Source organism: Watersipora subatra, chromosome 11 (assembly GCF_963576615.1).
Source record: "Watersipora subatra chromosome 11, tzWatSuba1.1, whole genome shotgun sequence".
NCBI classification, from domain to species: Eukaryota; Metazoa; Bryozoa; class Gymnolaemata; order Cheilostomatida; family Watersiporidae; genus Watersipora; species Watersipora subatra.
This window is the reverse complement of record NC_088718.1, coordinates 13,039,455-13,060,684: the sequence shown is the minus strand read 5'-3', so window position 1 is coordinate 13,060,684 and position 21,230 is coordinate 13,039,455. Positions and strand designations below refer to the sequence as shown.

General features: G+C 36.6%; 2 protein-coding genes across 4 annotated transcripts in view; one reads left to right on the top strand and one right to left on the bottom strand.

Annotated features, from left to right (window-relative positions):
* The window catches only part of LOC137407723 (arginine-glutamic acid dipeptide repeats protein-like), an 86,302-nt gene extending 65,420 nt beyond the window's left edge, over positions 1 to 20,882 (bottom strand). The window contains exon 1 of one of the 3 annotated variants that reach the window (XM_068094099.1): positions 20,867 to 20,882. The gene's annotated coding sequence lies outside the window, so the exon portion shown is untranslated. Of the gene's footprint in view, positions 1 to 4,454; positions 4,473 to 18,349; positions 18,369 to 20,866 lie in introns of those variants that run through there. The other 2 variants (XM_068094096.1, XM_068094097.1) reach the window with 2 other exon arrangements.
* On the top strand, positions 8,880 to 14,810 carry LOC137407820 (uncharacterized). Its single transcript, XM_068094200.1, has one exon. It carries the CDS (start codon positions 8,880 to 8,882, stop codon positions 14,808 to 14,810), a length of 5,931 nt encoding a protein of 1,976 aa, XP_067950301.1.
* Positions 20,883 to 21,230: the final 348 nt, after the last annotated feature.

Below are 21,230 nucleotides of genomic sequence, written 5' to 3'. Positions count from 1 at the left end.
CAACATAAAATATGAGCGAATAGTTGCCTTGATGCATGTGTTAATTAATAACATGCAGTATCTGAACACCTATGAGCTTTACAGTTTGTAAGTATAAACAAAAGGGCTGTAACAAATTAAAAAAAGAAATATTAAAATAATAGATGATGTGAAAACTCACTCGATTCGAACCACATCTAGTGATAGTTAGTGTAAGTTTAACTAAGTTATGTTGTGTATTTCAATCTCTCTTACCACCGATCTTGCATTGCCGAGTCTACATTTCCATTCACATATCTTTGGGGTAAAATAACAATACAAACCTTTTTTTAAGGATTATTATTCATCAAATTATTTTTTACAGTTACTTTATTACAGAATTTTATATAATTCAATTACGCCCTACGCTATCTGTACCTAATCTTTATTTAATCATGTAGACCATGTTTTTATGCATACGTAATTATTTGAAGTATTTATTATTGTTTTTTGGGCCCTGAATCAAATCGCACAAAATACAACATATTCTTAAGAACTAGCATTAAGCTCAGTGATGCTCAGGATTCCTTTCATTCTCAATCAGATAGTCTGGAGGTGGGTGTTTATGAGGCTGGTTCATAGAAACCTGATGGAACTTTAAAGCCAAATATTTTTAATAACCTGATGGAAGACACGAAGGATGATGTTTGAATAAAACTGGTCGAAAAACGTGGAAACACATTGTGTTTATGTTGACTAACAGACAGACACAAAGACAAGGTGGGATTTATTAATATATACGCAATGACATGTTTATCATAACTTTTCAGGATCAGAAGCAATTCGAAAAGCTCAAAAACTCTTAAAAATATTAGCTCCAACCAATGGTCTCAACATATGAAGCAGATATTGTAATGAATTAATTTTATATGTTGAGGTTTGACTACATGTGAACAGATGATTACTACATTTTTAACAATGAAGTTTGGTAGTTTTTTTCAAATAAAATTAAATTGGTAACAATCGCTATTTAAATAATAATTCTGACCCTGCAGCCCCCAGACTGAAAATTAGGTATTATATTAAATGTTTCGCTTGAATTTACATAAATTTGCACATATATTTTATAACATAAAAAAAAACAATTTACTAAAACAATACACACGTTTTCAACTTTTCAGCCAGCTTAACAATCGTTACGCATAACGGTGAGCAGTGCTAACTATTAACCCCAAGCGTGTTGAGTGTGGGTATCTTAACCAATGTAATGACTATTTGTCCAATGCATCCATTATATTCTCACCCATTATATTCTGTGTAACTTAATGGTTAAGTTCGACGCCTGAAGTTCGAGATCCGAAGGTCCTGAGATCAAAGCCAGTGCCATATGGATTTTTTATTGCTATATTTTAATTGCTATAACTGGACACAGGGTTCAACGAAGAGTGAAAAAGACAACCACTTGATAGTTCTGGTGTACTTAACAAGTTACCTAAAACATGGAGAGAACTAAACAAAAACAGTTCTAGGTCACATGACTTGTTGTGAACCAATCAAATCTGGTATCATTGTGTAGCAAAAAGATTACTCTTCTTGGCCTATGTAGAATGTTTTCACTTAGCAATGTGTAACTCTGTAAAACTGCTGTTACATATATGTCACACGGGGTACAGTGGGGTTAACTGATTGAACGAACAATAGTTCCGTCCAGCTGCTTCAATAAAGTCCTTAAAACACTCATGTCTGTAGGAAATGACGATTTTAGGGATATAATCTTAAGCTTATGAAGGTTTTAAACAAAAAAAATTAAAAAAGCGATATCATCCTCCCAGATATTTGATCATAGAATGATAAAATAATTGTAGCGATGCATTGGTAGCATATCACAATGTCAGCAGCTTGCACGAAAGGGTTAAATTAGCGCAATGAGAATATATTGCCACTCAATGGTACAGTAAGCTGATATGTAACTCGTTGAAGCCTGTTAAAATATGACATGGTACAGTTTCCTGTTCTTTAATTCTGGGAAAAGAGGATGAAGTGTTTTGTTCTGAAAGTTGTCTTAAATCCACAGAAGCCTCACAGACATGACGCAAAGGCATTAGAGCTGTTTACAAATAACAGGTCTCATCTTGTAATGCAGAATAAGTCAACACGTAGATAAGGCACATTTTATACATAAGAGTACCTTTCTTTAGTTGCCCCTACTTGCCATCTTATGTTATATGGAATTTTTTACGTAGTACAAACCAAAAACTTTGCTTAAATTATTTACGTTATGTGGAATTTACATTATAGGAGGTATACGTTATAGTAGCGTCTATGGTAGTATGGTTAACCTATGATTGATAGAGACAACAACAATTGGACCCTTAAGGCTTTTAAAGATTTGAAGATGCGTGAAGAAGCCTTTTGTTTCGACTAGCAAACAAGCGGGTATGTTTATCTCAAGGTTGTAAACAGATGAATAGGAATGACAGTTCAAAAAAGGGGTCAAATAACTGAACAAACCAAATTATAGCTTGCAAAATACCAGAGCTTTGCAAAGTAAGAACTACTAGAGAACTATACCAGGCATAAGCCACTAACACACAAGGCAAAATATAACTAAGACAGGTTCCTAATCAGTAACAACACTGCATATATAATATCACGCTGAGCAGGTAGTTATACTGCAGCTAAACTCAGCTTGTATTACATAATGAGATCTTAACTGTCATAAACCTTCTAATTCTAACAAGGCGGCAGAGGAAATTAATAGATTCTAATTCCATTGCCGCAAGCCTATCAGCAGGTCTAAGCTTATAAATGTCTACTGACAGTGGTGAATGCGTACAAGGTTAGCTAGGGAAACCCACAGCAACCAGCATAAAAATGTACAAAAAAGAATCCAAATTATGTATAGCGAGTAGGAGTACAAGTAGTCATGTAGGTGTCAAAACGGTACACGCAGAGCTTAACAACAAAGTAAGGCATGTAAGTGCAAATACGAAGTGAGAAATGTCATAAAATTACTAGCATGAACGAGCCTCTACATTGATCTAGCGTACCAGAATGAACCTGACTTCTAAAAGCTCATAAGTATTTACAAAACCAGGTACACATTATAATTGTGGCAGACTCAGATGTCAACTGTTACTATTTTTCCTAGTAAGCTGGTGGAAGATGAAGGAAACTTTTGCTCTTTTGTATAGCGCTATGGTTGTGTAATGTATCCAGCCTACTTGAAAAGAAACCCCACCAGTGCACCAATACTGGTTATGTAACATTGTGAGAAAATTGTTATGTTCAGGTAGATGACAATCATTTGTTGTCTAATACTACAGCAGATGACCAGAAGATTACAGCAGATGACCAGAAGATTACAGCAGATGATCAGAAGATTACAGCAGATGACCAGTAGACTACAGTAGATGACCAGTGGACTACAGTAGATGACCAATGGACTACAGTAGATGACCAGTGGACTACAGTAGATGACCAGTGGACTACAGTAGATGACCAATAGACTACAGTAGATGATCAGTGGACTACAGTAGATGACCAGTGGACTACAACAGATGACCAGTAGACTACAGTAGATGACCAGGGCTAAAACCTTCAAATACCAAAGAATAATCTGCTTAGTAAGCATCGCTTGGAAACTCCAAAATGAAAAGCACAAATCACACTCTTTGCTATGCGGCTGGAAGTCAGAGGAGAGCATAACACATTCAGTTTGGAAGAATTCAAATTCATTTTTATGAATTTGAATTCATGAATTCAAGTTCCCTGAGTTTGGAAATGAACTCAAGAAGGCCAAAATCAGTTTGGGCTTCTTAAGTTTCATTCTCCTATACGTAATAATTTTATTTAAGATCCTTGTTCAAGCACAAATTGGAATAACATCTGTTGAAATATATAATATGATAAAATAATCAGGTTTGCTACAAAGCTGAAACTTCCAAGCCATGGTCGGTAAAATTGATGAAATCATTAAAAAGGGCACTTAATTTAAAATGAAGATACCAATAACCAGTGTGGTTCTTCACTTTCAACCCTACAACAGTTTGTATTGAAACTTGTTGAGAATGGAAATGTAAGAACTTTGCTTTTTATTATTCAGCCGTAAACTCCATCTCAAATAAGCAATTGCTTCTTATGAGCATTTAAAAGACCCACTGAAGTCTTTACAAGTCCAACTTGGCAAAAGCTAGCAAAAATCATAGCCCAACATAACATGTTGCAAATGTTTGACATAAATATATCACACAAAATAAAACTTGTGAGTGACCTGCGATGAAAATTCCCATGTTCTTGAGTGCAACTTGAGATCAATCTGCAAACTATCCCAAATAGTGAAAGACTGGCGGCTATCGCTATGTGATTACTTGACAACTTCAGGCAGGTGGATAGTAGTTTTCTACAAATCTACACAATCAAGTGAATAACAATTGCGACGCTTTGTACTAGCCCTTTGTGTCTGAAACCGACTATTCCATCAGAGATCACCTTACCTTTTAAAATTCACCATGGCAATAGCTACGTTAATTTATTGCCACTCCTCCTGAAGCTTCTACTGTCTATGTTTAGCAACTAGTAAACTCAATTAATAACCTCAAAATTTATTCCTGCTGTCTCCTACGAGTGCTTGTTCGCTAGAAGAGATGGGCTAGTGAAACCGACTAACGAGCATTGTGAAATCATTTAATGAAATCCTATGTTGATTCTACACGACCACAAACGACCACAAAGAACTATAACACCAGTCAAGTAATTAACATCATGGCAATGTAGTAGTAAACATTAGTGAACAGATCAAGTCGGATGGTTCATTGTAAATCAGATGATCATTATCTTCCATTCCCCTTTTTTGTCATAGTTAGAGCTGTACCATAGCTACTATGCAGTATAAGTGCATTCGCTTCGTGTGTTGCGGGAAGTCGTAGCAGCACATTCTGAACTGCTCAAATCGAAATTGGAATGACTTATGTGAGAAAGATGTTTAAATGGAATAGCTTGTGAGTCATTTTCTTGCATATCATCCAGAAGTGTCGTTTCCATCTTTCACAAGCATGAGACAGTCGATAAAAACTTGGGAGTAACAAAATTCACTTAAATTGCTGGTGTTTGCAACCCTCATCTTGTGGATGACACAAACTTGATGATAAACCTCATAGAAACATAGTGATCCAGTGAGTTTGGAGTTAACAAGAGGGGAGACTGACCTTGAATGAGCTCAATAACAAGATTAATACACTCTTTGCAGGTTAATAAACAAACTTTGGACTTTGAACCCCAGAATGTTGAAATAAAGAATTAGCAGAAGCTCACAATGAGCATGGTATTGAATGAGGCGTGAAGTTGCGACCTTTCTGTAATTTAGTTCACTTGAACTGCTATAAATACAGCAATACTTTGAGATACGAGTATCCTGACGTACAAGAAATTTGGGATACGAGGAAAATTCAGAGCAAATATTTACCTTCAAATACGAGAGAAATTGGAGATATGAACATATGATACGCCCGTTGAATAGGCTGAGTACGCGAGAGGTCGCCTACAAGAACAGCATTGCTCTCATCTGATCAGAAAGGATTAAAAAAGATCAGCTATAAGTGAGACTAGAAGTGAGGCAAAAATAGAAAAATAAGAAAGAATAAGAAAAGTAAAAAATGAAAACAAAACTAGAATGAAGCTTAGAATAACTTACTATTTAAAAAATTACATAAAATCAATGTGTAACCTTATTTTCAAGTATGAGTACAATCTGCTAAGCTTTTTACCACTGATTCACATTCCACCTATAAAACAGGACCAGCGCAAAACTCACTTGGGTCAAGTTTATCACAATCGCTTTTTCAGAGTTGATAATTTCTGTTTCCGACTGGAACACAAATTTACATTGCGTAGATGGCAGATGTGACTTTTATAGCTAAATAGATAGCTGAAATAAATAACTAATAGAAATAAATAGAAATAAATAAATAGCTGCACAAATAACATTATTCAATACAGCCAGCTAACAGACTTAACATCAGAGAGACACTTTTAGGTTGTAACATCTTCACAAAAAGTAATTTGTTAGACTCGATACAGATAGTGACTTTAAACTGTTAGCAAGAGCGGTTGTATGTTGACTGTTGCTATAGTACAAAAAGTAGAAATTTAAATACAAATTAGCAAATACAAAAAGGCGCCACCAACATTTACTTTGTTGAAGTGAAAAAGGGAGGATGGAACACTCCCATTACCGTCATACAAAAGGCAATGTTCCCACTCCCATCAGTATTGTGATCATACAGAGTTCAGGGTGAACAAGACGTGACCAACTTATTCAAGTTGCAAATCATTATGCAAATTTTAGACATTGCGCAGCACTGCTTTCAATAAACTGAAAAATTTATTAACAGCTAAGGTAGAGCAGTGCTTCAACAAGACACTGGTGAGCTTAATTGATATCAATGTCTAACCAAAAGACACGACAACTATCTATTATAATATCGGATATAATATATAATAATGTCATATAATCAGTTTTAAATAAAATTACGTACTTAAAGATAAACTTACACAAAATCTTTGTAGAGTTTATTAGAAAGTATCGGTATTTTTCTATCATTTGCGATTGTTTTTGATGTTTGAAGTAATCTCATTGCCAGGATATTTTTAGATAAAAATCGACAAAACGTGATCGTGATTAAACAATCAGATGAAGCATAAGTGCGATTATGACGTCTATAATTGCGTTGAGACCGAGAGAATAGAGATGTGTAATACTTCAACTTAAAACGGAATAGCCGATATCAACTATCGCAATGATAGCTAGTAAAATCATTTTTCACGTAATTTTCTTCAGAGCTTTTAAACAACGGTCAAGTTTTGTCGATTTTAATTTATAAACATGCTGGCAATCAGATCACCTCAAACATAGAAACCAATCGCTAATGATAGAAAATTACCGATACGATACGTACTAATAAAACAGATCTATTAAAATTGTGTGTAAGTTCATCGTTAAAGGATGGAGTAATCCACGACTAATTAGGAAATCGGATGCTTCTTGCTTAATTTAAGTGAAAATCTATCGCTTCTAACGACTACTCAACCCTGATGATTTCCTAAATTGTGATAATCTATTCAGCTATAAACTCCGGCAGTATACCATCTGTCATGGTTGGCTTAATACACCCAGCACTAGATGTAACCATGATCACATAGGTCTCTAACCATCTTGAAATTATTACTGCAAGCAATGACCGTGAAACTGAAGATAACTAAGATGAGGCGATTCGACTTTAGTGTAATGAATCACAAGTCGCATCATAATAATTGTCGAATGTCCTTGCTCTATTACTCTAAAGGTCAATATGTGAGGTGGAACACTTTAATAACCTACTTTAGCTTTTTAAAATAAACTAACTGTACTTGACATTAGAAGATACCACTAGATGCATGCCTGTAAAGTTTTGCTGACCAGCCTACTCAGGTCACCGGATAACTGAGTGGTTACTAGATAAACATTGCACTGGCGGCAGACAGGTCATCATCATAGCTTACAAAACTCTGAATTACCACAAAATGGATCTTTTTGCTAGTGCAACCAATTAAAAGCATATTTTTACTCATACATAAAACTCCATTGCATTTTCTGTGTGAACTAAAATCAGTCTTATTTTAGCCATCTACCAGAACAAACGTACATTTATAACAAACATTAGCATTTAACCTCCATTTCATCACTAGCAGCATGCATGGGACCATACAAGGTATTTTACATTTTATTATACATCAATTGTATATGCAGTTATTATTGTCATTTGCCTGCATGTGCATGCGTTCTAAATTTGCAATTGTGCGAATCTGTGTTTTTCTATTTGATATTATATAGAGCGTTACAATTTTGCCTTGCCTATTATCAACATCGTTATTACAATTGCAGATTTCACGGTTTCAAGGAATACAAATATATACATGCTATAAACGTATCCTACAAATCAGTGACTTGTCGTCTTCAAGCGTGTGCAAGTAGTAGTGAGGTGGAATAATACTCATTGTCTACCACTTATGTGGTGGACTAGTCGCTATTAGAGAAGAAATTCTCTACAGTGAAATCTTGTATGCAAGCTCCTCGGAGATCCTTACAAGCCAGCAGTAGACAATCAGCAGTCAGAGGTAGGACTATCTCTGAACCTATAATCAGTCACACCATAATCAGTAAGCAGTCAACTCGTGAGCTCTTCGCCAGTAAGAGACAGTCACATCATAATCAGTAAGCAGTCAACCCGTGAGCTCTTCGCCAGTAAGAGACAGTCACATCATAATCAGTAAGCAGTCAACCCGTGAGCTCTTCGCCAGTAAGAGACAGTCACATCATAATCAGTAAGCAGTCAACCCGTGAGCTCTTCGCCAAAAAGAGACAGTCACAATATAACCAGTCAATAGAAATCGTAAGCTCTTCGCCCAAAAGAGACAGTCACAATCTAACCAGTACCACGGAGATAGGATATCTTCCTTCTGATCAAGCTAATTAGCAAGATCTACATATCAGCATCAGCTAAGTTCTTTGTATCTTGTGACTATTGTTTATGTAAGCAGCAATGTTTTGAACATTATCCTAGATTAGCACAGATAGAGTTGTCTTTCCATAGGACATTTTAGCATTATAACATTAAATGCTACTACAGTAGTTCTTATAAGCGTTTATATTGTAAAGGTAGTTTAAATTCTGCTTATAAATTTAATGCTTATGCAATTTACATGTATGGTTGTAAAAGCTGATTCAGTTCACACAGAAATTGAGCAAAAGCCAATTAGTACATTCTTTTGACCGAATCGGAAACAAGTACACAGAGTAAACATTTTAGTTTTTATTGCTGACCTTTGACACCAAATATTGCTGCCAGTTCAATTTTTATGGTAATTAAGCAGTCATTTGAGGCATGAGTGAGGACACTAGTGACACTCATAGCATTGCTATACATTCTAACAGTGAGGAAAATCAAGTTTCAGAAATTGATAATCATAGTAGCAGTAATTCAGTAAATCAATCAGATCAAAGTACATCAAACCCTGAGTTTGAAAGTCTTGAACCCGAGTCTGAGCCCACTAGCAGCACAGTTGTAGCCGTAAAAGGACGACGCAACCGTAAACCCACTGAAAAAGGTAAACAAAATCGTGTTAACCAGTTAAAAACCGAGATCTCCGTCTTGATAAATTCTAAACTTGGTAATTATGAACAAGCCCTGTCAAATGTAGATAGACAAAATTTTGATGGACTAGCAGATCTTTTGGAATACTTGGAACAGGACGGGCAAAAAGTCGACACATTATGTGATGAGTTAAAAGGCCTGTGCGAAGGTGAACTCGATGAGCAAATGGAAAGCATATACTTAGTTTTCAACACTGAACGTGAAGGTAACATTGACCTCGTTAATACGTTAATGGATGACATTGAAAATGCGGAAGAAGAATTGGCTTCACAATTAGAAGAAACACTTAGGAGAAATTTGGCAGACATCCAAAATGCTCAGAAAAGGCAAGCAGAAGTCAGAAGAAGTATTTTGGACAGAACCCGACAGGTTACTACTAATGGGAACCTCAACCAGCAAAACAACTTACTTCCTCTCGAGCAACGTCAAAATGTGCAGCAGCCTATAGAAGTACAACAAGCTACGGCAAATGCTGCAGAGATAGCGGAGTTATCAACCCCCACAAGTAGGTCTTCTTTGCCTGATAATTACGGCTCTTCCGACCACTTTCCAATAACTGGAGTAAGACCCAAGCCCTCGCCAGCCATGTCCATGGACAACCACATAGTAGACCAAGCACACATTTCTACACAAGGTTCTCATGCTACAAGCAGGCCTCAAGTTAGCGACATAGAAAAGCTAGCCAATACGATTGCAGCCTCTATGAAAGGAACAAAGCGGACTATTGTAGAACCATCAACATTCACAGGAGACCCGCTCAAGTTTAAAGATTGGGAATCCGATTTCGACGACTTTTTGGAAACTGAAGGCGTATTTGGAACAAGAAGAATGAGGATGCTTAAAAAGTTCATTGATGGTGAAGCAAAAGAATGCATTGAAGGCTTTTTGCTAAGTGACAGCATCGAATCATACGAAGACGCAAGACAACATCTTAAAGAACGCTATGGAAAAAGGACAAACATCTCTCGTCTGCTGAAGGCAAAACTGAAAGAATGGCCCAAAATACAGCCAAAAGATGGCAGTGGTCTACAGAAGTTTGCCGATTTTCTAACACACATCCAAAGCGCAAGAAAAACCGTACCTCATCTAAATAGTTTAGATGAACAGGAGAAGAACCAAGAAATTCTAGAGAAGCTTCCAGAGTGGATGAAAACAAAATGGAAGTACAAGGTTTGCCAGCACGAAATAAAGTATGAAGACTATCCACCTTTCGACATATTTAAGGAGTTTGTTTGTGAAGAAGCCAAATCGATGAACATCCTTGGGATCGAAAGTCAATCCACTTCAAGCAAAAAGGAGCAAGAATCTAAAAGACAACTAAGAAACACTGCAAGGAGAGCAGAAACCCTTCAAGCTTATAGGTCTGTTGAGGACGCAGGCACGAAGGATCGTCATTGTAAAAGATGCAATAGGGACAATCACTTCACAGCGCAGTGCAACCTGTTGGTGAAAGTCTCACATGAAGAAGTGGTAGCCTTCTTCAAACACCATCGTCTATGTTTCAACTGTGGACACGAAGGTCATAGATACAATTCTTGCACCAAGAAGTGGAAATGTAGATTCTGTAAGCGGGAACATCCTGACTGTCTACATAAAACGCAACAGGATTGGGAAAACTCCAAATCTACTGCGTCATCGGCGCAGCAAACTCAGCTGTCAGCATCTAAGCAAATTTCAGAAACAAAAACAGGTGCGGCAAATACACCAGTTACAAGAGCAGCTACAACAGAGTCAAAATCGGATAAGCCAAAAGCCAAACAACACATTACAGCTGCAACTAAAAGAGATTCTCAAACAGAACTACTCAACATGCTCATACCAGTCAGTGTGTCAACGGAAAATGGTAAACAGTCCACTATGTATGCCATGCTGGACAATGGATCAGACACAACTTACATATCAAAAGAAGCTGTACACACCCTGAATTTAAAGACAAGTAGACAGCCGGAGAAGGTGACAGTACAGACGCTAAATGGAGAAGAAACGAGCTACAGAAGCCAGTACGACTTCAACGTACGTGGAATTGGCCCAGCCACTGACAACATTACATACAAAGTTACAGGTTTTGAACAAAGGAAGATTCCCTACAACGAAGCTCATATACCAACCAGAGAAGTTGCTAAGCAAATTCAACACCTGAGTCACATATCTCACCTGATCTCACCTAAGCTGAATGTTTCAGTCGAAATGCTAATTGGAAGAGACAACTCCCATTTGCTAGCACCGCATGAATCAATTGTCGGTGAACCTACAGAACCTTTTGCAGTCAAAACTGTTTTAGGATGGACTCTTTGTGGTGGTAGTTCAGAGATAATTACACCACAACAAAGCTACTGTACAATACAACACAATGAGTTTGAAGATCTGAACAGTAGAAAAAAGATGTCACAGAATGATAAGAAGTTTTTAGAAATACTAGAAAAGAACTCAGATACAATGAAAGATGGCACAATCACTCTCCCGTTGCCATTTTTAAAGACCCCATTTATGCCAAACAATAGAACACAAGCAGTTAAGAGACTAGGCTTGCTAATCGGTAAGCTCAAAAAGGACCATGCCTTAAAGGAGGAATACTTTTCCTTCATGGATGAGATACTCAGCAGTGGTCATGCAGAACCAGTTCCGACAGAGTGTCCACCAGATGGAAAAATCTGGTATTTACCGCACTTTGCTGTGCATCATCCAAAAAAAAACAAACTTAGAGTAGTCTTCGACGCTAGTGTCAAATACCAAGACAAATGTCTAAATAACGAGCTTCTTTCAGGACCAGACCATGTAAACTGTCTGCCCGGAATACTACTCAGGTTTCGAAAAGAGCCAATCGCATTTTCATGTGATATACAGAAGATGTTTCTCAATTTTAAAGTGAACACAGAGGAAAGAGACTATCTGCGGTTTCTATGGGTAGACCGTGATCTGGAAACTATAAAAGAGTACCGAATGACAGTGCACCTGTTCGGCGCAACAAGTTCTCCTGGAGTTGCAACCTTTGCATTGAGAAAATTAGCAAGCGAAGCATCAGAGAAGCATCCAGCCGCAGCTAATTTTATTATAAAAGATTTTTACGTAGATGATGGGATTAGAAGTGTAAAAAGCCCTGAAGAAGCTATCAACTTGATCAGAGACACCACTAACATATGTAAAGCAGCCAATCTCAGGTTGCATAAGTTTATAAGCAACAGCAGGGAAGTGTTAGAAGCTATTCCTGAAAGTGAAAAGGCGGCCAATTTACAAGGATTACACCTCTACAAGGACACTCTCCCATCGGAGAGAACTCTCGGTCTGGAATGGTGTACCGAAACAGATGCATTCATATTTACTAGTAACCCAATCGACAAGCCTGCTACCAAGAGAGGAATTTTGTCATCAGTCTCCCAGATCTATGACCCCTTAGGTTTCCTCGCTCCCTTTCTACTTCAAGGAAAAATCGTGATGCAACAAGCCTGTCAGGAAAGTAAAGGATGGGATGATGAAGTGTCGCCAACTTTACAGTCCAAATGGAAACAATGGAAAGATGACCTCAACAATCTGAATCAAATCCGTATACCAAGATGTCTCAAGCCTACAGAATTTGGTGATGTCAAAAGGACAGAAATACACTACTTTAGTGATGCGAGCTTAGATGGATATGGAGCTTGTGCATATTCAAGGATCATCAACAATGAGGGCAACATTCATGTGACCCTCATTGCTGCCAAATCAAAAGTTGTGCCTTTAAAGGGACTTACAATCCCAAGGCTAGAGTTACAATCATCAGTGGAGGCAACTAGACTTAAATCCTTCATTGGAGAAGAACTAGATATGGACGTTGACCAAGAATTCTTCTGGTCCGACTCAAAAGCAGCTCTAGGTTTCATTAAAAACAATGACACACCCTTTCAAATGTTTACAGCAAACAGAGTCAGCGAGATCAGACGACATAGCAACCCAAAGCAGTGGCACCATGTACCAGGATCAGAAAACCCTGCAGACACAGTGTCACGTGGAGCTTCAGTAAGTCAACTTATGAAAAGCACATGGTATAATGGTCCGAGCTTTCTACACGAGCCAGATATTAGTCACAAGCTGACAAGCGATCTCAACTTTGAAGAAGCGATAGAAAACAGCCCAGAAATCAAGAGAAAGAAAACTGGACTTACTATTCTACAAACAGAGAAGTCAACATCACAGACAATCATAGAGAAGTTTAGCTCCTGGCGCAAATTGGTGCGAGCTGTAGCTAATGCAAAAGCTATGCTACGACACAAATGCTTCAAAAAGCAACCAATTGAGAATGACGAAATAAAATCAGCAGAGAAGGCAATAATTCTCATGGAACAATCACATAGCTACATTGAAGAAGTGAACAGCCTCTCCAATAGCACAAGAGTCAGAAAATCCAGCAAAATAGCGAGTCTAACTCCTTTCTTGGACAAGGAAAACACACTAAGAATGAATAGTCGAGTAACCACTCATCTCACTTATGAAGAGAACCATCCAATCATTATAGCAAAATCACTATTGGCAAAACTACTAGTCAGGCATTACCATGAACTGACCCATCACCAAGGCTCTAACTCAACAGTCGCTGCAATCAGACAAGCTGGTTTCTGGATAGTTGGTGCACCGACCCTAGCAAAGTCTATAATTCGCAACTGTATAACATGCTTAAAACAACGAAGCAAACCACTACAGCAACTAATGGCACCCTTACCAAAAGAAAGAAGTGAACCAAGTCCACCTTTTACTCAAATAGGCATAGACACATTTGGGCCTTTCGAAGTCAAGGACCGTCGAACAGTCATCAAGAGATGGGGCGTTGTGTTTACATGTTTATATAGTAGAGCGTTACACATTGAGCTCCTAGAGGACCTTTCAGCAGACAGCTTTCTCCAAGCACTTAGACGATTCGAATCCATTTGTGGTTCTGTGGCTACTATATATTGTGATGGAGGAACAAACTTTCTAGGAGGAAGAAATCAACAGGAAAAGGATCTACTCACCATGAGGGACAACAAACTAAAACAGTACCTCCTTGCAAAGAAAATTACTTACAAAGTGAACTCCCCGACAGCCAGTCACCAAGGTGGTGTCTGGGAACGCCAAATAAGAAGTATCAGGTCAATCATGAACAGCATGTTTGGAAAGTACTCACAAAGACTGTCTACAGAAGCCTTAAGAACTGCATTCTATGAAATAATGGCATCCATCAATAACCGACCACTGTCAGGCACAAATGCTACTGACACAGACCCAATCATAACAGCTAATCGACTACTTACAGCCAAGTCTGGTTTCACAGCACCACCACCAGGAGACTTTGACAACGAAGAAGTGTACGGTCGCAGTATGTACAGGAAATCACAGCAGCTAGCTCAAGAATTCTGGTATGCATGGACCACACAATACCTGACGGCGATTGAGAAAAGAACACAATGGCAGTTTTCCCAGCCAGACCTAAAGGTGGGAGATCTAGTTACCATTGTTGACAGTAATGAGCACAGAAACTACTGGAGAACCGGTAGAGTAATCTCCATTCACAGAGGTGTAGATCACAAAGTTAGAAAGGCTTCCGTTCTGCTTGGGACTTCAGACTTGGATAAATTGGGTAAACCGACTAAGGACAGAACGATTTTGGAACGACCCGTACAAAAGTTGGTACGTTTCATGTCTTGCAATTAAAATTGAAAACACTGCACCCTTTGCTAAAATAAATTTAATTCTAAATTTAGGTGGGAGTGTAAAGTTTTGCTGACCAGCCTACTCAGGTCACCGGATAACTGAGTGGTTACTAGATAAACATTGCACTGGCGGCAGACAGGTCATCATCATAGCTTACAAAACTCTGAATTACCACAAAATGGATCTTTTTGCTAGTGCAACCAATTAAAAGCATATTTTTACTCATACATAAAACTCCATTGCATTTTCTGTGTGAACTAAAATCAGTCTTATTTTAGCCATCTACCAGAACAAACGTACATTTATAACAAACATTAGCATTTAACCTCCATTTCATCACTAGCAGCATGCATGGGACCATACAAGGTATTTTACATTTTATTATACATCAATTGTATATGCAGTTATTATTGTCATTTGCCTGCATGTGCATGCGTTCTAAATTTGCAATTGTGCGAATCTGTGTTTTTCTATTTGATATTATATAGAGCGTTACAATTTTGCCTTGCCTATTATCAACATCGTTATTACAATTGCAGATTTCACGGTTTCAAGGAATACAAATATATACATGCTATAAACGTATCCTACAAATCAGTGACTTGTCGTCTTCAAGCGTGTGCAAGTAGTAGTGAGGTGGAATAATACTCATTGTCTACCACTTATGTGGTGGACTAGTCGCTATTAGAGAAGAAATTCTCTACAATGCCTGCGATCAGATCACTCTCAACAGCGCAATAGCATCTGATATTCAGTGCATTCAATTTATAATATTATAGGTCAACTAAACTATCAAATTGATTGAACACAAAAGTCGAAATAATCACACCAATCGATTATTGACCAGCAAGAATCGGCCAATTTGGATGTTCTTAAGCCAAGCTGTGAATACAACTAGACTTTTATGATTGATACTTCTAAACAAACATGGTGTTTTACCTGAAATAAATGTTGATAAACTGGCAGCATTTGCTGAATTTAAATATATCTTACCTACAAAGAGTGTTAAGTCCTTTAAGTGTGTTAACACACTTTTTGTGGAGTTTTATGACTTTGCATGGTATTTTATTACTTTTCTTAGTGTTTTATCACTTTTTATCAGTGTTTTATGTTACAAGTGCATTTTGAAACTCCCCTTATACGATAACAAGAGATTAATACAAGCCGCTTACTCGTTGGCTTAATGAGATGAGGATTTTACTTACATAAGATAGGAGGGTCTAATAGACTTACTTTCAAGGTTTGAAGTAACTGTTCATTAGAACTTATTTTTTCTTGTGTATAATGTGTTCCATTCATCAATGTCGAAATTCCCTTTAAATTCCAGAATAATGACCTATTGTTCAGCCAGGAAAAACTTTCATCAACCAAAATTAATCAATTTATCAGTTTTATCGCAAAACAATACACTGATAAAACTGCTTTGATTTATGAAAATACAAAACAATTTATCATAAACAACAAGCTATTACAAAGATGTGCCAATGGATGGTCTGTGTGTTATACTTTAGAAAATTATACCTCAAAAATTAACAAAAAAGTAGCAATGTAAGCTTTGTCTACGCAAATTATAAATTTTTCCGAATCAATAGAAAATAATTGCTGAAAAAACCAAAACTTCAACTGACAACTTGAAATTCATTACTTGCAAAAAAGCACAGCATCATCTGAGTCGTCGATATTGCTGCAGACTGTATGATTGTATAAGTTTATAATTTGTATAAGTTTATAATTTGTATAAGTTTTGAAACAGCCACTAATGGCCACACTGTCAAATGATCTACCCTAGGAAACTTATGTATTCGCATCATGTAACTTTCGCGTTTTTGCAGAGTCATCCTCTCGCAAAAATTTCAAGAGCGAAACTAAACTATCATAACGAATGAACGAAAACGTGAAATTAAATAGCTTTGTTCATTCATAGTCCAAGAAATAAATGGCAGCAAGCAATCAAATTGCATTATTGATCTCGCAAACACATTTCTACCTGCGGTTCACAATTACAAACTAGTCCCAAATTGAAAATCTTCTTCTAACCAGTGAACTGGACCTGAGGAATCTAATTATGTCTGTTCCACAGCATTTATTTTTACATCACTATATTTTCGCACTCATCAGAGCTGCGAAATTAAGTTGCAGTGAAAATTTACTCTGTATGCTACTCACGAAACTGAATACTAGCGAAATATAAGTGTCCTAGGGTAAGAGGAAGGCTAATCATTGGCAGAGGCACCGGTTTCAAAAACAATAAACGACTATCGCTTTCACAAGATTGAATAAATTTATTAAATTAAAATTTTAATTATTAAATATTAAAGGTATTAAATTTTTTGAATGCGCATACTAAAAAATATTGAACCCTGTTTATTCAGGAGTTCAGTGTTCGGGTAGATTTGCAGTTGAACCTATCAATACTTTGGCTATTAGTGACTAAACATACCACGTTTTATTTAAAGGAAGTTAAATTAATTAAATGATTTCTCAAGACAACATCCGTGCCATCACTTTAGGAGGTGACTACATAATAAACATACTTCTACGTTCGCATGATCAAGGCGGAAACAAAGTATTTACCTCTCAGTGCCTTAACAATAGTGGCTGCACATGCACACTAGATCTACGAACTGAGACCAGTAGATGCAAACTATGTTTCTGCTTTTAAGAACCAGGATCTTCAAAAGAGCCATACAAATATATTAAGTGATAACTTTAATCATGTGCCAATCACGCGAAATGAAATTTAAGCAAAAACGAGGTGGTTTCAATATCTTCTGGCAACCCTTTCACGCCTAACACCACGGCGGGTTTAGCCGATAAAAAGTAGGGAAAAGGTGAAAGGGTCACCGCAGGTTCACGTGGTTTTTTAGATGCTGCAATGTGATTCATGAAACATAATGCTAGGACTCGTCTTGGAAAAAGAGAGATGGCGACTGTAAGAATAAAAGAAGGTTCACAGGAGATTTCAATAATCTGCCGACGTTTGAATCAGCCAACGTAGATTTCTTCAGCAAGTTATAAAGACAAATTAGGTGCAATTTAGTCTAGTCGCTTGAACATATTTGATGTTGAACAAGGAAAGCATATTCAATTTCATAATTACAACTGATTACAAATTAACAAGTAAGTTGTTTGAATGTAATCCACTGCCTACACATTTTCAAACTAGCTTTTGAAAACTAGAGACAATTTAGAAACAATCTAAACACTAAGATTGTATTATAACGAGTTAAATACTGGCCAGCGTTACACTCAAATTAAAATATACATTTCTCCGGTGTTATGTACGTTTATGCAAAAAATTTACTCTTATTTATTATCAACCACCACAGAATACCTATATTTAGCCTAGTTTTAATTCCAGCTGTTTTTTTACAACCTCTTCAATGAATAGATCTAAGGGAATAATAAACCTGGCAAACATAGAACGCACTCATGATCAACATAAAATTTAAGCAGCATTTACGAATAATAAGTTGATGTGCAAACATTAAATAGGTAAATCTGAAATATCAGAAGTAAAGTGATGTTGTAGTTCAAACCTGTTGCGATTATAATACTTCGACATAGCGGCATGGCGATTTCAATAATGCACCAATCTCTTTTGAAAGACACACGTGACAAAGTATTTATTCGAACTGGTTTTACCATCGACATATAGCGCGATGATTAAAATAAAAAGATAGTGTTGTATCAATGTCTTAAGAGGAATTACCAAAATAGTTCATTCAATAACATGTTGTTAGTTACGTTTATTGAATTTACAAAGCAAGACAACTCTTAAAAACATAAACGTTGAAACGTAACTTCTTATAATCCATCGTTTTTTGACGTCGTCAAGTCGTTTGCACATGAGCTCGTTCACGAAAAAGCCGCCATATTTGTAGAAAACGATCGTTTTTCTTTGATTTATTAGTACTTTCAAGTGTTGTTTTGATTTTATAATAAAAAATTGCAAACAAAAACATTGTTTTCAAATTATCATTGCAAAAGCTTCATGTTTCTAACGATAAAATTGTCTATAAAGATGGCCGACAACGATAAAATGACATCACGAAAAAACGAAGGATAAAAATAGAGCATAACTACGTAACTGGCAAATAATTTTTTTGCAAATAATATATTACTAAACTGAGAAATCACATTTTTTAGTTTAGTAAAACATGTAACACTAATTCATGCAAAATTACAAATTATGAGTGCAGACAATATTTATGTCAATAAATAAATACTGCAGCTGATATGATATAAAAATTGAATAAGTTCAGACAAGAAAATAATCTAAAATTAAAAGACTCTATAGAGGACAACGCTGTTGGTTCGTGGCTTATTAACTAAATACATTTGATTGAAATTACACAGTAAGCTTCAACATAAACTATGCCCAAGACATTCAAAAAAGTTATTCATAAATATGATTTCAAAATCAATATAAAGTGTATATCTGTCTTATAGACCAGTTGTCAAATATCTGCATAATGACATTATATAATACAAAATATATAATATAACATACAATATATTATCTTACTTTGTTTGTTTCTCAGTTACTGGACTATAATTGCACAGCCATTAGTAAACAGAAGTTTATATTACGCAATCAGCGTGCTTTTTTCATAATTGCCTATTTTGCATAATAGGGAAAAGTTTAATAATTACATAAGCAGTATGTAATACAGTAATTATTATTATCCAAATCATAAACCATATAAGTTATGATTAATCAAAAACCCTAGTCATATGATTTATGAATCATAAAGCTTGAAAAGATAAACAGCATTCGTTTTGGATATGATGTAAAGGGAGACAGCTGCCTCTAGCTGTGACCAGTTTAAGACATGGTTTGGATAACTTACAGCAACTAATAAAGATGATGTAAGTCAACATAAAGTTGACGCTTGAAGTTTTGTTGAACCTGCACAAACAAAATTCAGGGAACACGGAAGAGGGGATGAGTTTTGCAACACCAATTTGTGACACTGGTCCTCATGTAGTTTAATTTAAACCCAGCTCAATTGGACAATCACACAATACCTTTCTTTATACTATAAATATGGTCACTTGGGAGTTCGAGCACTCGTTCGCAAGATCTTAGCCATTCCCAATAGCGCGCTTTTCTGGAGCTCACTATGTTTAAATATAGATATATATATGAATATTACTATTCAAAGTTTTAAATGAAGGAGTTTGCTTATTTCTGTGTGTGCAATAAGTTTGATTAGGATTATGCAGCATAAACTTCCAGAATTTTGAGATGTATTTTTTTTTCTAGTTTACCGGGAGTCCAGTGCGCCAATAAACTTTAGCAAGTATAATAAGTAGGTACACAATTATTCCATAGTACGGCAAGGTGGCTGACTAACATTGCTAAGCGCACCTGTCTGCAAAACCAGTGTTTCCAAGTTAAATTCCAAAGCAAAGGAGATTTTCATTCTTAGTTTAATCGCTAAAACTTGACGTAAGACGGACAGACAACCGAACATTTAGATTTATAAACCAGTATATAACTTTTGTCATAAAAAAAATAAGATTGTGGTTGTAAAGAATACATGAAACAAAAAGTGAAAGAAAAGCGAAGTGAACACACTTAACTACAAACTGTTTTACTTGGCAACGAAAAAAAATGCAAAAGGACAAAAGACTGTGCTTCTAGAAAGTATCGATTTCTTGAATCTTGATAATCAAGCACTATTTTGTTTTAATTGAGCTTTAAACTCAGTTTCTGTAAAAGGTGCGACCCTAAGAAGCTTTGTGCATAGCTTAGCACTTTTGCGGTCTGAGCACTCTTGTCACAGAACATAGACTTTTTTAAAGTCTGTGAAGCAACTTAGTTGCTTTATGGCATGAAGTGAACTCTCATTAGCGAAGGGAAATATCTGCCTAGACAGCTGTGAGCTGCACGGATGAAGCTTCAATAGCCGAAACAGTGCTGTCTATAGCATGTCAACGGCCATATCACATTGAAAAAGCAAGCTCCAAATCGATCACACAAGAGACATCGCATGAGACACATGAGTACATCTTTCGACTACAAAAAGTGTCGCGCATTGAGTTATCACCTTGGCCAAAAAGGTTTGACGCAGGATTGAACCATGATGTTATATAAACATGTACATGTACTACGCATGCGTCTCGCGATGAAATGATATGTAAATGATCAGTACTCATCCAGCGAGAAGAAGAAAACGCCAGTTCTCGTCCGATCACTGAAGCTAAGCAACGTCGAGCCCGGTTAGTACTTGGATGGGTGACCGCCTGGGAATACCGGGTGCTGTAGACCTTTAGTTTTTATCAAAATTATACTAATTTAGAATTTTCAAGCTTCTTTAATTCACTCTATCTCTTGATATAGAATAAAAAATCATTTCCGCTTGAAAGTCTTTTAATTCGCTCTATCTCTTGATGTAAAATAAAAAATCATTT

What these genes read in the sequence shown, in the direction of transcription:
- LOC137407820 (XM_068094200.1), top strand. Translation starts at nt 8,880, where the DNA reads ATGAGTGAGGACACTAGTGACACTCATAGCATTGCTATACATTCTAAC.